Below are 21,786 nucleotides of genomic sequence, written 5' to 3'. Positions count from 1 at the left end.
CCAGGAAGGTAACAGAGATTCCTCCTGCCACCCTCAGGGTAGTCCTCTATACCCTCTTCACAGCTGATCTGGTAGGCACCATAGAGCCTGGAATTGCTGCTGAATAAAATCTTCATAACTACATCCTTAGAGCAAGCCTGTAGTTTCACTCAAATTTGACAATCATGATTTATGAAAGCAGTTCACTCCTTCCTACACCTTTCCTTGGGCTGTATGTCCCTGCCTCTGCACCATTCCCTGCATTATGCCAGCCCAAATGTTTGTGCAGATGGGAAAGAGAATGAGGTCATGGAATTGATCTGGTTAGGAAAAAATGGGAGCCAAAAGAATTTAAGAAGCCCCCAAGCAAAACAAACAAAATCCATAGCCAAGAACGACCTGCAATGGCCAAAAATGGCTGCAAAACTGCCAAATGGAAAGCCACAGCCTCAGAGTGCATGCAAACTGTAACACATCCCTCATTCTGCCACATATTTACTTAGGACAGAATGAAAATAGAACAAGCCCACAGGTTCTTCCAATGTTTTAGGATAAGAGACTCGCTTCCGTAGTACTGCTTCCTAACAACACCCTGGTCTGAAAGAGCCGAGAAGCGAGTGAAAACACTGTTCCCCTTTTGTCTCACTGCTGCAGCATTTGGCTTGCCTCTTTCTGCTTTCTTTGGCATTCTTGTGCACGTTGCTGTGCTGGCATCAATGGAAATAGTTTCACTGATTTTAGTGGGAGTTGGATAAAAGTGGTGTGTCCAGGCCTGATGGCATCACTAAAAATCCTGGGGTAACTTTTTAAGAGTTGAGATCAAAAGCTAACTCCTGAGCAGATCTCATGTTCACATGCTTGCTTCCTTCAAGTCACATTGGGCTCACTTTTATGAACCCTACAGAGCAGTCAAAGAAATGAAAATGACACCATCTTTCCATCTGGAGTTGTGGTCAGGGTGCCAAAGGAAAAGAAACCCTCTTTCTCTCTAGCTACAAGAAATGGAGAGACTTACCAAAGCAAAGTGATATACAGCATTGTCCACAAGTGGGCAAGTCGAAATTCTATACATATTTACCACGTTTCTTAAAAACTTTTAGAGTAAGAGCCCAAAGAATCAGGAATTAAGAAAGATATCTTTCTGTTAGGGAAATACATCCCTCCTTCTGTTAGGGAAATACACTTGTCCAGAGAATATAATACTTTTTCCAGATTAATTGCAAGGGGAGTTATTATGCAGTATCCATTGTAATATAGGTCCACCCTAAAAGCACTGGGTACTAACATACAAGAACCTACAGTTTCATATATAATGTCTTGCTACGTACATGGATATTATTTTGCTAGCTTATTATCAGAATAATTCACATGGTACTTCTATTTCATCACAGTTATTCACATGTTAATAAGCAAATACCATGAGTCACAACTTCTTGACTGGATTTTTATGTGATTATGCCTCAAAACAAAGAATCACTTGCTACTACATTTTCAAAAATCTAGTTATCAAATGCTTAATGATGTCTTAGATGATTTCTCAGTTTGGCAAGGTACTGGGGCTTAGGCGGTCTGAATCAATTTCTGACTCCACCACAAAAGGCCCTCTTGATTTGGTGCTGTCTGTTTTCCAGTTTCCATCTGTGGCAGCAACAGCACAAATAAAGTGTTGCATTTAAACGACAGCATCATGCAGACTCGCTCTGAGTAAAGCTTTCATGGTGCCCTTTCACTACTCCAATTTAATCCACACTAATGAGTCCCTGACTAATAGGTCCAGGACAAACAAATCAGTACTACATACACTAATTTATTTTTCCCCATAGCAGAATCCTGAGAGTCATTTCATTAACATGAAATTAAAGTCATGGACAGAAAGGAAATGAAACTGAAAAGGGGAAGAAAGTAACAGCATAAAACACTTTGAAAGATGCATCTAAAGAAACTCTTGTCCTGGAAACATCATGAGCAGGAAAAGAGGAAAAGGACTTAAATGCTGAAATCAGGGAAGAGGAGTTTGGACTTTCAGTCAAGATTTATTAATAATCTTTTATTTTCCAAAACAAGCCTAGTACATGAGTCTAATTCTAACCCAAATACAGTGAATAAGCAGTTGCTACAAATTTCTGCTTAAAATAAAACAATCTTCTATTTTGTCAATGATCCAAAAATTGGGCACATCTAACCCAAGCTCTTCTGAGATGGATCACATCTGTGCACAGATGTGCTACTGCATAAATAAGAAAATGTTAGCAACTGGAAAGAAGGAACAAAAATATGGTTGAAAAAGAAAGAGAAAGAAATTACATCCCCTCAGCTTACTGCATACTTACTTACAGCTACTTTGTTTTTGCATACCAAGTTTAACAGTTACTAAAAATAAAGACTAGCAATCTTACAATGTTATAGTTCTGAAAAAGGAAAAGTAAACTTACATCTCTTGATTGCTGCTCTTATGGATGACAAGGGTCCTTGGCTTATTGAAGGAAAAAAATTAAAACATAGTTAGTATCTCAAAGAGAAAAACTATTAAGTAACATCATGCAAAAAATTCTTCATATATTGTAAAGGGTTTGCCAAGCCTGGTTTTCCCTTCTGTTATCTTACAGAAATTTGTCCAAAACCCCTGGACTATCCAACCGTACTCAACCCCTTTTAATGAAAAACAGGTTACAGCTTGGCTTCAAGACTCTGCAAAGATAGAAATCTAGTTATTAAATCCATTACTTCTCTTAATTCTGTCTTGAAGTTCACATTCTGCCTTATGTGGGCGTGCATATTCAGATTATAAGCATTTAATGATTTAACACTCTGATAAATAAATAAAACACAGTGAAGTAAAAACCCACAACCCTTTTGCTAAATATCTTTAACAATTACTTAACAACTTGTCTTCCCTTACAGTTGAGACAACATTTTTCAGTAATAACTTCGTGGGTGGGGTTAGGAAGACAAAATGACCAAATATTTGTTGATACACAAGGACAGAAAAATGTTTCCTTTTGCCAACTCATCTGTTTTCTTAGTAAGACTGCAGTAAGGTTTCTGATGCCTCTCCTCTGAATGCCCTATTTAACAGATACAGCAGTCCCTAATATTTCTGCAGGTGAAAAACTAATCTAATCTGGGATTATCACTTGCAGAAATGTTGCAATTTGAAGAACATGGTATTAATATTCTTCCACTCCGGGCTAAACTACAGAGACATTAAAACAACACAAACAAACCAACCAACCAGTTCAGAAAAGAAGGGATTTTTCTCTTTTAAACGCAAGAGATAAAGAATATTTATTGGTGAGAAGCCTCTGGAAGTGCTGAATGGACTTTTTAAAGGCTGAAAATAAATAGACTGTATCTGGTTCAAATTAATACAGTATCTCAACAACAAAACAAAAGTATGCTAATCATGCCTTTTCCAGAAACTTTCCAGCACCAGACTTCATCAGCAGGAATGTTAGGACAGGGAATGCATTAGCATTTTAAGTCTGCTCTTGCTCTGCTGGTGTGCAGCACACCAACACTGTCAGGGCTCAGTTTAGCTCCACATGCACATGACGGCAGCAATTACTCCTGTGCAATGAAGAATGGGGGGATTTGGAAGAGAAAAGAAAGAGACAGTCAAAAAGGATGTGGATGAAAAACGTCCTCCCCTCTACAGTCATTCTGGAAACTAATTAAGACTAGAAATGAATGTTGCTCTGATGGAACTGTTTTCTGAAACAGTCTGGCTAGTCTAGGATAAACAATGCCTATCTGTCTGGTTTCAGAAACAGTTCAAATGTGGCTTGGCCCCAATCCACACTGCTTGCAAAGCTGCTTTAGAAAACATTCCTATCAGTCATATTTCACTGTGCATTTTTAGCAGAAAAAGGTTCTAATTTTTCTTCAAAGTGTCCCATCATAATACAGCCTTATCTTTAAGAAAACTTATAGTTGTGTGTTCCTCATAGATGCACCCCAGACTCTTTTCTTAGTTCCTCATATCTCTAGTCTCTTTCTTTTGGATGTTCATTTTTGAAGCTTTATTCTTTTGCTTTAATTTCTCTGAATAACTACAATCTTTAGGGTTTTAATCATATTTATTATTAGACAAGGAGACCGAAGGCTGGTAAACATGAATCTGAATTTTTCTGGAGCAGCAATAACTTTCTATACTAATAATTCAGGATTTACTTAAGTTTTGTAGGCAGAAATTAGGAAATCTATGAAACATGCACATTCACATATCAGTAAGAACAAAAAGAAACAAGTTCTTTCTTTCACCGGCAAAAGCCCTTTCACCCATTGCAATTTGCCTCAGAATTTGATAAACACTTTCATGTAAAACCAAGTCCTTTTGGTTGGAAATCATAGGAGTTCATCATGTAGACACGAACTGAAGCTTTCTGTAGGGCATGAGGGCCAAAAGAATACATTTAAAACATTTTTAAAATCAAAATGCAAAGAACAAAAAAGTAAAATCTCTCATGAAATCAACCTAGGAAAGTTGAAGAATGGATTTACCAAGGGCAGCAAGGCAGCTCAAATATGCAACTATCTGTAATTTAGTACCCAGGATAACATGGTTCTATTAGAAAATTTATGAGCTCACAGACAAAACAAGCTGTTAGAAGACAGTTTTTCTTTTCCATTTTCCATTAACAGGTCACTCATCAACAACCTTTTGGCAAAGCACTACACTCAATATCCCTAGGAGACTCTGATTCACATCTAGCTTACAATTATTTAAGCCCTTTAAAAACACGGAAATGACAGTAGACGCATTATTTCTTTTCTTCCCTGTGAAGCCCTGTAAAGAAACTGCAAACTTCATAACTTCATTATATACTAAGCCAGTAATGTAAATAAGATGCTGATCTTGGGGCAGCTGGCGATTTTACCCATACCTTATGCTAAGCCTACCCATCCCTGCTTCATAGGAAGCAATTCCTGGTCTCTTCTGTGTTGCAAAGAGAGAAGTGATAAGGTTACTAACAACCTCCTCTGCTCCATAGTTAATGACATGTTTTCTCTCAAGCCATCCAAATAATTAACATAACCAAATCAAATTTAATTCTCCTATTTGATGAGGTAGGAGCTGCAGCAATTACTGTACTGCACGGCCTTTGCCTCTTTCCCACCTCCTCCTCCTGTTCATAAGGCACAGCAATGAACCAGCAGGCAGTAAAAAAAATCCTCACAAATGCACATGCCAAGGAAAAATAAATCCATCCAAAATGCTACTCCCCCCTCAGTTACATGAGAACACCCAAGGGGATAGAGTCACAATAACTAGCTGTGGGGATGGGAGACAGCAGCTCCTGTGCTGCCCAAGTTGGCAACACAGTTGCCAAGACAAGTGAAGTCCAAACTCATATTGCTGGAAGAAAACCGTGCAGACAGCACAAAGTTTCAAAGTATTAAAGAATCTTATAAACATTAGCAACAACACCAGAGTCATATCTAATATGGAGTAAGTAAAGATGCAAACTAGTCATCCAAGCCCTCATCCCATCCCCTTTTTAGCATGCAGGAGTGGACAACCAGAGCAATTCCTCTGACATCTGCACATTTATCCTAGACCTTGCTAACTGTTAATTTAAATCACAAACTTTGTTTCATTTCCAGCTAAGAGAATAGCTTTGATGATCTTCCTCTGCCAGCTCCTCAAAATCCACTTTCCACCCACAAAAACCCACTAAGTTCAGAGTGGACCTCTAAGTTGCTGTGCCTGCTAATGCTGAAAGCAGTTGAGTATTTCAAGTCAGCAGCAATATGAAAAGGGTCCCATGGGTCACCATTTCTGAAAGATAAAGAACCTAGAGTGGCGTGTTTCAAGCTGTTAAACACCTACTCACTTTTTCTGGAAGGCTCTACTCTGGGTTTCAAGGACAGGTTTTCTAAATATAAATACTTGAGGAAAATGCTTCAAAAGCATATTTCAGATCTATGCATTAGGAAAATAAAATTGCCACAAGATGGACTCTGCTTCAACACTTCCTTGATTGAGCACTGTCTCTCTTCAAACACAGTTTCAGTATAGCTACCAGGTATCTCAAAAGGCTGTTCCTACAGAGTGACTCCTGACCCAACACAGCAACTGGATGAGCATCACTCATCTCGGCAGTCCTCACAGAGCAGAGAAAGGGAGGTGCTGTTCAAGTGGAATAAAGCTCAAGTCACACAGCCATCTCCAAGGGAGCAGGCAGGGAGTTGTCTGCTCAGAGCAGGACAGCTACCTAGGCCAAGAGGCCTCTAGGTTCTGGGCTATCTTTTCACCCAACCAGTCCTTTATCTGGTTCAGGAGCAGCAGAGTCTCCAGCCCAGTGGAGGGCACCTCATGGGCACATTCCCATGAGGGAATGACTGATGAGGAGGCAGCTTGGCTCTTGGGTGCAAACAGGCAGAGGATTGATGGATTTTACTTTTCTCTGGAGATCACAGGCAGGACTGCTTTGTAACTGTCCCCTTCCTGCCTGTAAGCCTACCCACAGCCATCTAGGGAGGGTCTCCCCTGGCTATCTACAGTCTTCTTCTGCTCTACAGGTTGTGATACTGCTTCTAGCCTGTCTCAGCATCTCTTCGTCACCTACTTCCACACCCTCTTATTGCCTTGCATGGGATTCTCAGCAGGAATTGAGCAGCCCTTTGCATTGCCTGCTCCCTTTATCAGAACCAGGACCTTTAGTTTATTTATCTAAACTGACATAATGATATTCTACAGGAAAACCTGTTGCACTTTTTTCATACATCACTCTAGACATACATAAAAGCCTCAAGGGGAAAAAAGCCAACAAAAATAATGAAAAAGAATGATCACTTGTTCTAAAAAATTAATATTCTGAAGCATCTATTCCAAGGTCTCAAAATTAATGCTTTATGTCAAGTTATATGAAGCTTTTCATGAAGTACCAGTCCTTAAGTTCACATACCTGTGTAAAAGTTAAATGTATGTCTAATTGTGATGGTTATTGACCCTACTTTATACTCACAAAAGAATTAAAAGATTGCCATTTTTAGTGTCTTGTGACTTCTTGGAATGTGAGCCAAGAATTTAAAAATAGCTCATGCTAAAATTACCGTAAGGCAAAACACTAGTTTAATAAAAAGCATCATATATTCATCGCAGCTACCTTAGAAATCATGCCATCGTTATAACAGTCAGTGTACTACAGTGCAACACTCTAAAAACTTATTAGAAGACATTACTCCAAGCACAAAATGTTTTAAATGTCACCTAAATTATTTCACCGCAGACTGAATTACATAAAGACAGTAGTAACTTTATAGCTAAATTAGCCGTGATGCAAATGATCAGATTTACCACCACCTGCAGGCCAAAGACAGACTTACCAGTTCTACCAAAAAGCTCCTAAAACTAAAAGAGAAGACTCATAGCTATCCCAAATTCATGATGTGGGTGCAAAAGACAGAATTGTATTAATCCTGTGGCAGTCAATTTACACTGAAAATGCACCCACAGTGGTGAGCTGCGCCAATGCCTCCATTGCTGAGGAGCCCCAGTCCTGCAGGTGATAGTGTAAATTAACTAACAGGGCACACGGAGTCCAGGTGCACTTTCCCCACCATGTCAAAGAAGGAGACAGCACAGAGCCAGTACTTCTGCCTTCCCCACTCTCACCATTTCCACCAGCTCACTTGTGTTGGTGCTGCCACGGTCACAAGTCTGCTGGATCAGCCACGTGATTTTGTTAACAACAAAGAATCCTATCCCAAATATCCTGATTAGTTTTCAACCAGACAGGCCAACTGCTCCAGCTGGCTGCAGACCCACACGAGCATCAGGGTGGCACTGGAGAAGTGACAGGAGCAGACAGGGAGAACAGGAGCAGACAGCAGCAGTCCTTGCGGTAAGCAGCTCAGCCTCCACTGACAAAACAAACCTTAAGTCCATGACTCTGCCACTAATCTGACAGTAAATCACCAAATGCTGGCTATACCTCTTGTCAGCTGTTCTCATCCTTCACTATCAGCTGATTCACTCTTTATATTTTTTTCTCTTGTTAGTGCCGATCATCCATATTGGCTTACTAGGAGATCAGACAAGCACCAGAAAAATCATGGTTGGCAGCAGCCTGTCTCCACAGTCCTTCTGTAAAATGAACACTTGCATGTTCTCTGCTAGATCATGGGGTATTCTCCTGGCCCTGCAGCTACAGCAGGCTAAAAAAGATCTAGTCACCTAAGAAGTCACATGCTCAATAGTCCAGAAATTAAGACTTATCCCCACACAACTTTACTTCTCTCTTGGGTTCAGCCCCAAAAGCAAGAAATCCTGAACCAGTAATTAAGTCCAGTGATAATTCAATCCTCATCAATATGCTGAGGACGTCTGCTTCTGCATCACTAAATGAATGCCACAACCACGACTTCCCACTGTCTGGACAAGTGAGGATGTAGTTAAGCAGCAGCTAAAATCCAGCTGCTCTGCTAATTAAAACAGCTCACGTTGATCAGCATAGGGAAATCCTTTCAGAAATTGCTCTCTAGCTGTTTCTCCAACCACTTATTACATATTCATGTGCTTGTCACTGTCATACTTTGGGATTGTATTTTAGCAACCAAACCTTCAATTTTAAGGCAGAACACAGGCAGGAAGTCAAAGCAAATCATGGCAGCAGATGATAACATTTCACGCTTTGATTCTCACAGCAGCCTACAAACCATGAGGTTACAACGGCTTCCACATTTAATAATGCCCAGCTTAGACACTGAAGCTGAAACACCTCCCAAATTTTTTGTGAATCTGAGTCACCTGGCTTGTGTGCACCCTGAACTAACTCTTTCCTGATCCTGAGCTACAGACATTCTAGATAGACTTCCTACAGCATTTTCTTTCAGTCAACAATCTGAGCTGAACTGCCCCTCACCCCAAGATGAAGGTATAAAAACAGCCATTCCAGAAAGGCAAATCCTTAGAGCTTGATGCAAGTCATTCTCAGTCTTCATTGCATATTGACTGATTTCAGCTCCCAATAAAATGTATGCTACAAGACGACTTTGGCCCTCCTGTAGCAGCTAAAAAGCCTCCCCACTATGCCATCTATCAACATATCACACGCTGTTATGATAAGCCTGACAGTATGTTTTGATTAAAATCAGTAAATAGCATTTATGATTAATGGCAATTTAATCTTGGTAGTAAATAATTCTAGGAGTAGAAATCACCTATAATTTTAATAACAGCATAAAAGCAATGTAGCACTGTAAATGCAAATGAAAGTATCACTAAATTGTTATAGTGATAGAGACAGGAAATTTGGGCTCAGCCAGTATTATATTCAGACATGAAGATATCAGCTAAAAAACAGAAGGGAAGAACCAGCACTTTCAAATTTAGCTGTAAAGTGCAGCTTCTGCTGATGGAAATACTTTACCATTAAAGTCTACAGAGTCTCTGCATTTGCACATGGGGAAAGATGACAGTGCCCTACTTTTACAGTTAAAGAGTACAAAACAAAGCCTATTTCTGAAGAATGGTTTTTTGATTCAACTATTTGCAGTTGCATTTCAGTCAGTAAATCAAAGCCTTCTCTGGCCACTGACAGGACTTTCTGCTTGCTTCATACATCTCTGTACATCAAATATAACCTGGCAGCTAAATGAGCTCCAGAACCTTTGTAATTGACATCACAGATGAATAAAACCTGGTTTAATCATGAAGGATGAGCAGGACAAAGGCATAAAGAAAACCAGTAAATCTGGATCCACAGGATTCAAGATGTCTTTACAGAGCTTTAACTGTTATAAAGAATGAATATTAGATTTTCTTAAAATAGTTTCTGTATTTCATAGAACATATGAGTATAGTGGTAAGGTTATCTTTGAAGTATTGTAAAGGGAAAACGTGGTATGTGAATGTTCTCATCTAACTAGAAACATTAAATGACTGTAACAAAATAGATAACACTACTTTTATAGCAGTGAGTATCTTAAATCCTTACTAAATCACTTATCTGCAGATCAGCAAAGAGAAAACAATAGGGAATGGGTGGAGAAACCACCCAAAGAAATTAAAAGATTGGTATATTTCAGCTGGATTTTGACAACAGAAAAGCTTCAGAACAGAAACACAAAAGAGCATTGCTACAGAGAAGAACAAGCAAGAACAAAAGGGTGTTGACTGCAAGGGCAAGAACTCAGCAGGATCCAGATGATGCATATGCTGGAGGTGAGGAATCCAGTAGAGAAAACTCAGGTGCTTGGAAGTATACAGACTTCAAAGACATCACAGCAGTAATCAGACAAAGGCAACAAGGTATAGGTGTCTCTTATTTTGCCTAGATATGTTGGTTTCCTGTGTAAAAATGTGTAAAATATATGCCCATTTGCTTCAATTACTGTGCATCCACTGAGAGGAAAATAGAGTAATAAGGAAGGAGTTCCTGGGGAATCTTGAGGCAACTGAGGCCTCCAACAAGTGAATTATTGAGTCTCACTTCCCAGGAACACTACTAAACAGGTTCTACACTCAACAGTTGAAAAAGTATCTGGATCTTGCCTAGTCAAAGATTAGCAGCACGATTCCAGCACTGTAATACAAAAGACAGATATTTGGGATCTAAAATGTAAAGTTCAACCTAACCCACAGAACTGTGATTATGAGAAGTGTTTAGTACTGATGTAACCTCAGTGCCAAAAAATCAGTTGACCGCCTTTGAGAATTTCTAACTACCACAATTGCCAATGCTAAGTTCTTTGACAAGTCCCATGCCATAGGATTTCTGTATTCCTTCAGCCTAATTCAACTTCTTTACAGGCCAGCTGAGTGAAACAAGTAGCATGAAATGTGCTGGAGTTTAACCTTTAGCTGAGTGAGGAAACAAAGGGAATTTCCTCATTGTTTTAATTATACATGTGCGTTGAGAGCAAAGACATTTGTTGTGAAGGGACAGCCTACATGACAGAAATATTAATACATATGCACCAAACATAGTGAAGCTTTAACTGAGTGCTTAAGAAAGAGAAACAAAAGACCCAACCCCCCTTCTACAACATAAATGTGAACCAACTGCCAAGAGATGTGTTTTAGAATACTGTAAGGTCATCCATATAAAGAAACATTGATTTCAAACAGGCCATTTGTACTCATAAGCAAATAATTTAACAAGCAGCAGAAACACTAATTTTCAACCCTCTTACGTTAAAATCTCACAAAAGTAAAACTATCTTCATGCATGATCACATCTTGTTGCAATGTACTGCTGACTCACCCAGTTACACCCTACAGTATGTGAGATCCATGAACTTGTAACAATGGCCCTTACAGCATGCACAGTGCACAGAAATTGTCAAATAAAATCTCATAACCACACCCTTCACTGGACCTGACTTTCCAGAAGGCACCCTGCATGCAGCTCAGTCAGAGAAATGGCATGTTTCCCCAAACACTTCTCCCTTGCCCTTCTTGAAATGCTTCCTTTTCTTCTGTGCCACAGATATTGACAAAGCTTTTGGTTACAAAATACCAAAAATGATTCACTAGAAATTTGCACTACACAACAACAAACCATACATTCACATATCGGAAGGTCTGCAATGTTTACCTCTGAGTTTAAACATGCCCTTAAACTTCAGTTCTTTTTATACATTCACAGTGATCCAGCAACTCCGAGATTAAGGTCAACCACTCCAAAAAGATATGCATCAAAGAATATTTTTCAAGTCTTTTAATTCTGATTCTACAAGAATGTTGGTAAGGTATAGTGTATAGGTAAAGTTAACGCCTTTAACAGCTAGCCCAGGCTGGGAAAAAGCATTTACACATACTCAAATTATTTTCCAAGAGTGAAACAGGAGCATCCACCCACAGATCCAAAGAAACTTTTTAAATCCTTCCGATGCCTAAAAAAACCTGCATCTATCCCACTGTAAAATCCTGATAGGCAGAGACAGCACTGAATTTGCTCTAAGAACAAAATACCTACCTCAACAACCGAGAGAAGGCCTTTAACCTCCAGGGACATTTCTCCAGAGATCTCATCTTTGAGCAAGTCACCATGCAAACACACCGCAAGACAAAAGGAGCCTCCTCCACCCTCAATCATATATCCTGGCTGTCTTACAACATCATGGACCTCAAATTATATGGCAAGTCAGTAAATATTACATTCTCTAATGGATGATTACAACTTGGAAGAAATAATGACTATCATTTTCTGCCACTCTACTAAATTTAGCTTCAGAAACAAACACCTAGTAGAGCAGATTGAACCAGACTTTGTCAGAGTAGCAGCCATAAGAAATACTGCTTCAAAACCTTTCACAGCCACAGATATCTATGCCCTTCCCTCACCTGTAAGATAGCTCTATCACATGCTCCTCCATGCACCTCTATCAATGCACCATGTGTCATCATGTAAATTAGATATTGGAAATTAAAGAGAGCCACAAAGTAACAACTTACTCCAGCAACTGAAAAAAACCCAGAAAAAACAAGGACCAGCGGGCTTACCCTTCTCTTATAGCAACCACTTCATCTTTGACCTCTAGCTCTCAATACATAATTTTTACAAGGACAGGTGTAAAAAATAAATATTACTTTTTTTCCAATCTGCAGTGCAACTTAAAGGCCCTGTATTGAGATAACATAAGCAGGTAATTTCTCTAATCTCCACTCTCAGTGATGCCCTTAATTCCAAAGGGAGTAAATCATTCCTGTCCTTTTTCTCCTATCAGTCAACCTTCTTGCCTCTTGCTAAAATGCCTCTGGGCCTCCAAAAGTAATAGTCACCTTTTCCTTAAGACTACCTAATTGATTGACATGATCTATTTAAAAGCAGAACATAATTTTAACTTTCTCAAGAAGCAGCAAACCTATAGGGAATGACAGCTCAGTCTCTTACACTACAGAACGTAGAATGCATTATATAAAACTGGCAGACACCAAGCTCGAAAGAGCTGAAGAGACTTTTCAACATGCAACGTGAGGTTAAGCTTTGGCACTGCCTGCCACAACATACTGTAGGTGCTAAAAGTGTGTATGAGTTAAAAACCCCTAATGAACACCCACTGTTGGCTAATAAATATGAAGTGCCACTTCTCTCAGAGTGGTTGTATCAAGATGAGGATCTGTCTCTTCTGCCAAATAATAAGGAAAAGGACAAGATGAAATGGCTTCAAGTTGCACCAGAGAACTGTGTTATCACCTCAGATCTGTCTTTGATGGAAAAAAATATATGCTGTTATTAACAGAAGGCATTTCTCGTCAGTTCACACTGTAAAAATTTATCAGAACTCATTTCCTTGTCAACAGCCTTAGGAGGAAGACAATAGATCGAATAATAAAGCAAATAATCTTTTGTCCTACACACCAGTAAGGTGTGGCAAAAGTCTCTCCTGCAGCTATCACTAATGTACTTGTCCCATCATACTGTTCTCTTTCTTTCTGGTTGTCCAGCCTGCACCTGTCAGGAGCACTACATGCTTTTAGCTATTCATGGACCTATTATTTTAGAAGGGGCTGTGGAAACAAGGCAATAAAACAGCACAATGGTTTTAAAAACAGCTGTCCAAAGAAACTGTGCCTTTGTGAGAGGAAAGAAACTTCCTGACCTGGTCCAATCACAGAACTATATCAGGACTGCTAGAACTAATACTGTATTCATAGAATCATAAAATCATCAAGGTTGGAAGAGAGCTTTAAGATCATCAAGTTCAACTGTCAACCCAGCACTATCACTGTAACCCCTGAACCACTAAACCATTCAACTGTATTATCCAGCACCAGGATCCAGATGTCTCTTGACCACCTCTAGGGATAGTCACTCCACTAAACTCCCTGAGCAACCTACTCCAATGCCTGACTACCATAATAGTGATTTTTTTAAAAAAATAATATCTAATCTGAATCTCCCCTGTCTCAGCTTAAGGCCATTTCCTATAGTCCTCTCACTTCTACAACCTCCTTTCAGGTTACAATACTATATATCAGATATAGTGTGTGAGGGGATGGGGAAGCAGAAGTCAAATGACATGAAATAGAAGAATTATAATACTAAAACCAAAGCTGTTTCTTTTTACTAAGCATTTATTCCAAGCAAAAGCATTGCCTAATAAAAAGTGGTATCACTGAAGTACTTCTTTTGCTTCAACCAGATATTATGCTATAGATCAGAAGAGAGATTTAACAAAGTAATTATTGCTTGTTGTTGGAACACCCTGATTAGATCTGGACCTTCTCTTTAATTAGAAGTCAACCTCTGCCTCAAGCCTAAGGAGATGGCAGTGTCCACCATAGTCAAATGACAAGCCTCTTGTAACAATGCTCCCAAGATTAAGATGCAGCTATTCATACTTATAAAGACCATAACTCTATGAATACTTTCCACATTTAGGGTTGCATGGTCTAACTTCAGTCCTCTGCAGCAGGGGACCCTCCTGTGGCATGAGACCTGCTGATGACCTGCCTTGGTTGTAAGCCTCCAAGAAAATAGGCAACATGACTTCTTGTATCATTGGATCTTAGTTCTCTTCTTGAAGCTGAAGTAGCTGGAACAGGTGAAAAGGCAGTTCATCCTTGTCTATACTAGGGGCTAATACTAGCTCAGTTGAGCCTGTAATTTGTCACAGCCAAAACTAGGACAAACTCAGTATGCAAACATGGCTTAAATTCAAATGGTAATGTCTGCATTGAACAAATTGCCACTATTGAACAGAGAAGTTTTGTAGCAAAATCAGAAATGCAATCTCACAAACGACAGGATCAGAGTCTAAAGTACAGCTGTGCAAATTGCACTTTATATTGTACATTATACTAAAATGCATTTAAGAGGAAGAAATTATCAATGTGACAGGCCTCACTAGGAATATTTTACCTCCATGATGTAGTAAGAATGCAACTATAGCATGCTTAAAAAGAGTACTTGATCAATCATTTCAATGTTCAACCTGCCAAATCAGAGGCTGCTACTTGAAGTAACTGATTCCCTATACTAGAATAAAGAACAAAGACCCCAAAGAAATAACTTACAATGAAATTACAAAGTAGGTGAGCTGTACAGAAAAAAGAGAACAGAAAAAAGAACAAAATAACCATCTCTTCTCATTTGTGCACATGAGAGTGAGAGGCCATGGAAACGAGTACAATATAACTGCAAACGGAGCTCTCCCACTCAAATTCCAGAGGCAAAAGAAAATGTAGATACTAAGCCTAGACAGAAATCTACATAAATCCTTAGGGAAATAAATGAAAGCTCCAACACTCTTAAAATATCAACACGAAATTCTTCCAGAGACAACCTAACAATTACTACTTCTGCACTGTAAGTTTACAACCCGCTGAGTCTGCCTCCTCAGCCCTGACACATATATCCTACAGGCTTCCCTTAGCAGCTCCTCCTCCTTTTCTGTTTTTTTTTGAGACTATTACAAATTCCTTTGGAAAGAATTCTCTCCCAGCCCTCCTTCTCAGCTACCACATAAATTTCATCTGCTGTTTATCACTGAGATGTCTTGGGGAGAAAAAAAAATCATAAAGAGGTAAAATTATAACCATGACTGCTTACTTCAGCTTAAAAAATGTGCAATTGTGTCTTTCCTGAAACCACCTTTTTTAGAACTAATGTCTATCATGGTTGTTCACACCCCAGATAATTCTCCTAATGCACAAGGAGCATGTCTGGATGATCCTCATTACTTTCTATAGGAGTCTATTCTGAAAGATGACGGGATGATGAAACTTGCTCATGTACACAAGATGCCCAAAGAAGTAGTGAAATTCTTTCAGTGAAGGCAGAGGGTGAGCCTTTTTCTCTTTATTCTTTCAACAACCATCTCATTTGCAGTGTTATTTTCCATTATGAATTTGAATAAGCACTGGAGAACAGCCCAGACAACGGAAGGAGTTGTTCGGGGCACCAGAGCAAACAGTGCTTCAGAATTCCCTTTGCAAAAACCAGGAACAGAGCACTCTTTTTATTAAAACAAATCCCTCTTCTCTGTTTAGGAATAAGGGATCTAGGAGGCTGGCTAGGATACACCCTTCACAATAAACTTTACTGCTCTCTGTGAGATGAATAGCCAAAAATCCCCAACACAACAATGATGAATTGGCAACATTAAAACAAACACTCCTAGGAACAGGCTCTAGCTACTCTTGTGATCCCTAACTGCCAAAAACTACACACTGAACCCATCTGCCATTTATTCCTTGGCTCTACCTGTGATTCTTTTTCTCCTCATTTACAGATAAGTATAAACTGAGCAGAGCAGAAACTAATATTGCAATAGCTCCAATGTGAAACCACGTGCTGATGATAAACTCGTGATTAACAAAAGAAAGACACCTAAGTAGATTCCAATCTCATATTGCACCAGTTTAAATCTACATTTAACCTGTGGGATTGCACTGCGTGAGTGAGTCCAAAATTTATCTCTTAGAATGAAAAAAAAAGTAGTCACATGACCCTACTTTTAAAATAACAACAACAAAAGTCACAACTCAGAGCCCTTGCTTCCGGTTCTGCCATTGATCGATTGTGGAACTTCCAAGAAATCACTCTGCCTCCCTATGCTGAACCTCTTTCATCTGGCGAGACACAGCTATTTTTTTTCCCCTGGAGATCAGCTTTCTGATCCAACTAACCACATGAGCACTGACAGCAGCCCAAATGAGAGAATGAAACCTTTCCTTCTTGCAGCAACACAGGCTTAGCTCAGCTCAGGGCAATTGTGAAACTGCACCCCAAGGAGTTGGAAAGGAGACTAGATATTTTTTAGAACTACCCCAACTTCTGACCTACTGGGAGGGTACAAAAGCAGGACATTTCTATTTTCACAGCCTAAAAGCATGCTTAGGCCAGGAGCAACCTAATACTCCCTAGCCTTAAAAATTGCAAAAGCTAAATGTAATGAATAAGAATATCACATAAAACATCCACCAATACTCATTCTTTCTTCTACACAACCCTTCCCATTTAGATGGAGTGCCAGTAAGGTTCAAAGTCTCAAACTTCAGATGTTTATCACAGTCTGTAACACTGGCTGGATGGGCAAAAGCCTGAAATTCTCCTGTGCAGAACAAGGCTGTAGCATTGACAAGGCTGAGACATCGGCAGTAGACAACACAAGGTTTTTAAACAACAGTGATGAAAAGCTGTACTTTAGTATGTTTGTGTGAAGGAATTCGGCCCTCCTCGATATTAAGTAACCCAGTGTTTAGATTGTTTTGTTTGGTAGTGATTCCCACAGCCCTATCACTTGGAGATAAAGTTAGTAAATGACAGACAAGCAGCCTCTGAGTGGGCTGAAAGTAAGTAGACTCAATCTCCCACTCCTGGGAGATTTTCAAATCTTGGGTATAAAAAAAATAATGTGGATCTGATCTAGCATCAACATCTTCCCACTATGAGCATGATGTTTGATTACATGACCTGCATGACCCTCCCACCATTCTGTGATTTCTCAGTACAGAAGCAGCAGAAGACTTTCCACACTGCCCCTCTGACTGAGACAGAGCAATCACCAACACTATAAAGTTTAACAAAGAAAAAATGCCAGATTCTACACCTCAGATAGGGCAACCTTGGATGTACGTACAGACTGCGGAACGAGAGGCTGGAGAGCAGCACTGCAGGAAGGGAGCTGGGGGTGTTGGTCCATGGAAAGTTAAATACCAGTCATTGTGCCCTGGCAGCCAGGAGGGCCAACCCTGTCCTGGGGGGCATCAGGCACAGCTGGGCAAGGGAGGGGATTGTCCCACTCTGCTCTGCACTGGGGTGGCCTCACCTCAAGTGCTGGGGGCAGCTCTGGGTGTCACAATGTAAAAAAGACTCTTGGAGAGTGTCCAGAGGGCAACAAGGATGGTGAAGGGCCTTGAGAGGAAGCTGTGTGAGGAGTGGCTGAGGTCACTTCTTCTGTTCAGCCTGGAGGAGAGGAAACTGAGGGAAGACCTCATTGCAGGCTACACCTTCCTGGTGAGGCGAAGAGGAGGGGCAGACACTGATCTCTTCTCTGTCACAACCAATGACAGGACCTGAGAGAATGGCCTGAAGCTGTGTCAGGGGAGGTTTAGGTTTGATATTAGGAAAAGGTTCTTCACCCAGAGGGTGGTTGGGCACTGGAACAGGCTCCCCAGGGAAGTGGTCACAGCACAAAGCCTGACAGAGTTCAAGAAGCTTTGTGACAATGCTCTCAGGTCCATGGTGTGACTCTTGGGGATGGTTCTGTGCAGGGCCAGGAGCTGGATTTTAATGATCCTTGTGGGTGCTTTCCAACTCAGGATATTCTATGATCCTGTGAAGCTATTAAATGACTGACTGTCATGGTTTCAACATAGAAAAAAACCTGTTACTGTCTGTTTTCTCAAGACCTCAAAAACATAATGGTTTGTAAAACCATCTCATTTACTTATAAAGTGGGGACAGTTCCACCACATTCTCAAGCCAGTGCCTTAAGATTCCCCTTCATGCTCTGTTAAATGCTTAAGATCTTCATTAAAGAGTGTCTTTTCAGGCTTTACAGATGATCTGGGAAAACACATTCTTAAGATACAGTCAGACTGTTACTGTAGAAAGACAAATTCGCAAAATCAACATTATAAAGCAGAGGAAACAGAAATGCAGGGAAGCTTTCACAAATGGAATTCTGCTACATTAAAAACAAACCCAAACAACTAAAAGCTAAGTTGAATACGAAATATCATTCATAAAAATGATCACTTGATTTACCAGAGCTTCACTAAAAGGATCAGCAGCCCCTTTGATCAGCCACTACAAATGCTTGTTTATAAAGGAACAAAAGACGACTTTTGTCTATTTGTATTGTTGACTTAATGCATTTTAAATAAAGAAGCTCAATTTACTGCAATCAAATGAAGGCAACCAGCTGTCAAAGAACTTAAACACACTGCAGTCAGCACGCAGACTATATGCAGTAAAACCTAGGATCTGTTTCTAGAAATGAACTAATTATTTTCATCCTCCTCCCTATTTTTCACAGTAGACACTGATACTCTAAAAGTCAAAATTTCTTACTTGATTTCAAGTGATTGATAGCCTACACTAAATCTCTCAATAAATTGCTGCAGTTGTTAGCTACCTTCATCCTCTCATCTCCAAGGTCAAGGCAACTACAATGAATTATATCAAATTATAGGACTGTGTTTCAGAATTTTTTGATCCATAATCCTTAACCAAAAGAAGAAAAAAATTCCAGTTCCTTCTACAAGCTTTACTCATGTTCAGTGATTAACTGCAAATATGTAGATGCCTGAAATCTTCTATTCTATTACTACCATATAATTTTCAGCTTGAAAACATTTAGAGGAATAAAGATCTACTTCTTCTGACCTAATTGACCTGTGTTACAGCAGTGCATGACCTGAAGCTATCAGAGACAACAGTACAAGCCCTGACCTGACAGTAAAATCAAGAATTATAATTACAGACCACTGTTACCAGTAGAGACATATTTTAATAGTGTCAGAAAAATTTAACATAGCAATAGGCATTATTTGGATTCAGTGAACATTTGTTTTGATCTTACTAATGTGCTACATTTAACAAAAAATCAGCACAGAGCAATACATGAAATAGATACAGAGGCCCTGTTCTCCTACTCCTTGCTGTACCTAAACTCACCTGAATGTCAGATGGTGGCTAATATACCAAAAGAGGCAGAAGATAATATAAGAATGCACATTTTGTAAATGTTATGTAATATGTTTCCCTCCCTTTAAATCATTATTGATGGTCTTTGGTTCATTGACTCTTTAGATTTATTCCCCACGCCATTCTAGATCCCTGTATTACCCTCAGAATGCTCCCTCTTTCTGTAGCATTTCTCCCATGTTAAACATTTGATAGGCTAATAACCAAACCAGAATATTTGTCAGAGTTCTTGACACTGCTGTAAAAATTCTTCTAAATGGCATCACCCTATAATAAACTAACTACACTAATGACCATCTATATACCGTTCTACCTAGAACAGGTTTTTTAATACGTCTTTCATTGCAAATGAACTATGTCCAAGGTATGTTTTAAAACTGATCCTGTCTCACTGTATATAAACCCTTCATACCTAATAATGCAAAGACTTGAGCATAAGCTTGATATACATCCAGAAATACACAGGCAGAAAAATATATAAGAACAGGAGATTGCAAAGGGCAAGCTTTAGACCCTTGAAATCACAAGAAATATTGTTATGAGACTTTTTTATTACAATGATGTTGTTCCAGACCAAAACCTAACCTTACAATGCATGAGGAAGAGTTGGTGGTGGTTAATCTGGGCCTTCTTTTGGTCTCTTCTTATCCCAGTGTTCCATGTTTGTACTTAGACGTCACAGACTTCTGTGCCAGATCTCACCAGAGTTTTGTATGAAATAATAAACTACTTCTCTGGCTCTCTCTTGGAAACATCTGCATCTGCTATTTAATCTTAGGTTACCTACCTTTCTTAAGGCTCACTGCTTATTCCTTCATCTTGTCAGCTCGTCTCCCCATGTCCACCTCCAATATTTCATAGGAATTCTAGTGCAGAAACTCTTGTTTCTAGACCTTGAGTTCAAGACCTGCAGTGTCATTTTTGTTCCACTTGAGATCATGAGAGGGATTCTATATTGTGTTTTCAAAATATGCATCTCTCAACATGCACTTTACAGACTAAGTAGCCAAGATGCCTTTTCTTCTTCCCTTGTCATGAACTGCTCCCAGAGAGGACAGTGTCCTAACTGCAGTAGCTCATCATAAAATGGCATAAAACTGCTCCCAGTAGAATTCAAACAACTCAGAAATGCCCATGTAACAAAAGTGTGCTTTGCACTTCAATTTTAGCCTTGCATACTTCACAATTTAGGCTTCCCTCAGATCTTCTATGAAGGGGCTCTGACCTTGATGCAACTGCAGCTCTTTTCCTGGGCATGGTATGGCCAGACTCAGGATAAGAATCTCATCCAGCAATCTGTCACCACAGAATAATGCTTCCCATTATAATGAGAGATGAACCACTGAATGCAGCAATATCAATTAGCAGAGTACATCATTTAAGTAAGGCATGCTGCTCCTGGTTCCAGTCTAGAAACAGCAGTGAGATGCACAAAACATTAAATGCCATCAAAAGCCACCCTTTAGATGGTGACTTTTCTTCCCCACAGCTCATGACACAATGATCAGTGAGACTGAGAAGGGCGTAGAAGATACACAGATATGGTCAGAAAGCACATGCACTACTGACAGGAATGAAAGACCACTGAAAGCTGCATTTCTCCAACATTATGAGCAATCAACATTATACTGTTAATTACTCTGTGCTTTCCACATGAGAATTTGGAGACTGTCATCCAGGCAACTTGGGGCAGTGTTTTATTGCTAAAGCTGGTCCACATTTGACCTTCCAATTCCACAGAAAAAAATCCCAAGTTTTACTTTGCTTTTAGCCCAAATTCAAGCTTCTAAAACACATTCCAGAGTAAAAAGGTACTGGTGAGAACAACTAGAGAGAAGAAATAGGAAGAGATTGAAGGTGTTTCAACCTTAAACTAAACATTTTGATAAAATTAGATTTCTTTTTGATAATGATTTGGGTTTGACATTACAGTAATACGACACGATCTAATGAAAGTGCTAACATTTAGACTGTAACCACATCATTTTAAGAAAAGAAAAAAAGTTTAGTATTTTTAAGTATTAAAGGAAATCAGCACATGCAGTGATTGAGCTTTTAAGCAGATAAAAGTATTCAAAGACAAAGGCAATGCAACTTAAATACACTGCTGGAATCAGCTACAGTGCTGTTGAGTGAGGGAAGGTAAAAACATCCTCTCCCATCACATCACACAACAGATAGAACACATTAAGTGTGCTGC

The 21,786-nt window shown here is 39.5% G+C and overlaps 1 protein-coding gene across 3 annotated transcripts in view; it reads right to left on the bottom strand.

Annotated features, from left to right (window-relative positions):
- The window catches only part of SH3D19 (SH3 domain containing 19), an 82,605-nt gene that overhangs the window by 40,968 nt on the left and 19,851 nt on the right, over positions 1-21,786 (bottom strand). For all 3 annotated transcript variants that reach the window (XM_066317727.1, XM_066317728.1, XM_066317729.1), the window contains one exon: positions 2,412-2,452. In XM_066317727.1, the coding sequence (XP_066173824.1) occupies positions 2,412-2,452 (41 nt within the window). The remainder of the gene's footprint in view (positions 1-2,411; positions 2,453-21,786) is intronic.

The sequence above is a fragment of the Sylvia atricapilla genome, chromosome 4 (genome assembly GCF_009819655.1).
Source record: "Sylvia atricapilla isolate bSylAtr1 chromosome 4, bSylAtr1.pri, whole genome shotgun sequence".
Taxonomy (NCBI): domain Eukaryota; kingdom Metazoa; phylum Chordata; class Aves; order Passeriformes; family Sylviidae; genus Sylvia; species Sylvia atricapilla.
Note: the sequence above shows the minus strand (reverse complement) of the source record. Positions and strands in the feature narration are given on the sequence as shown.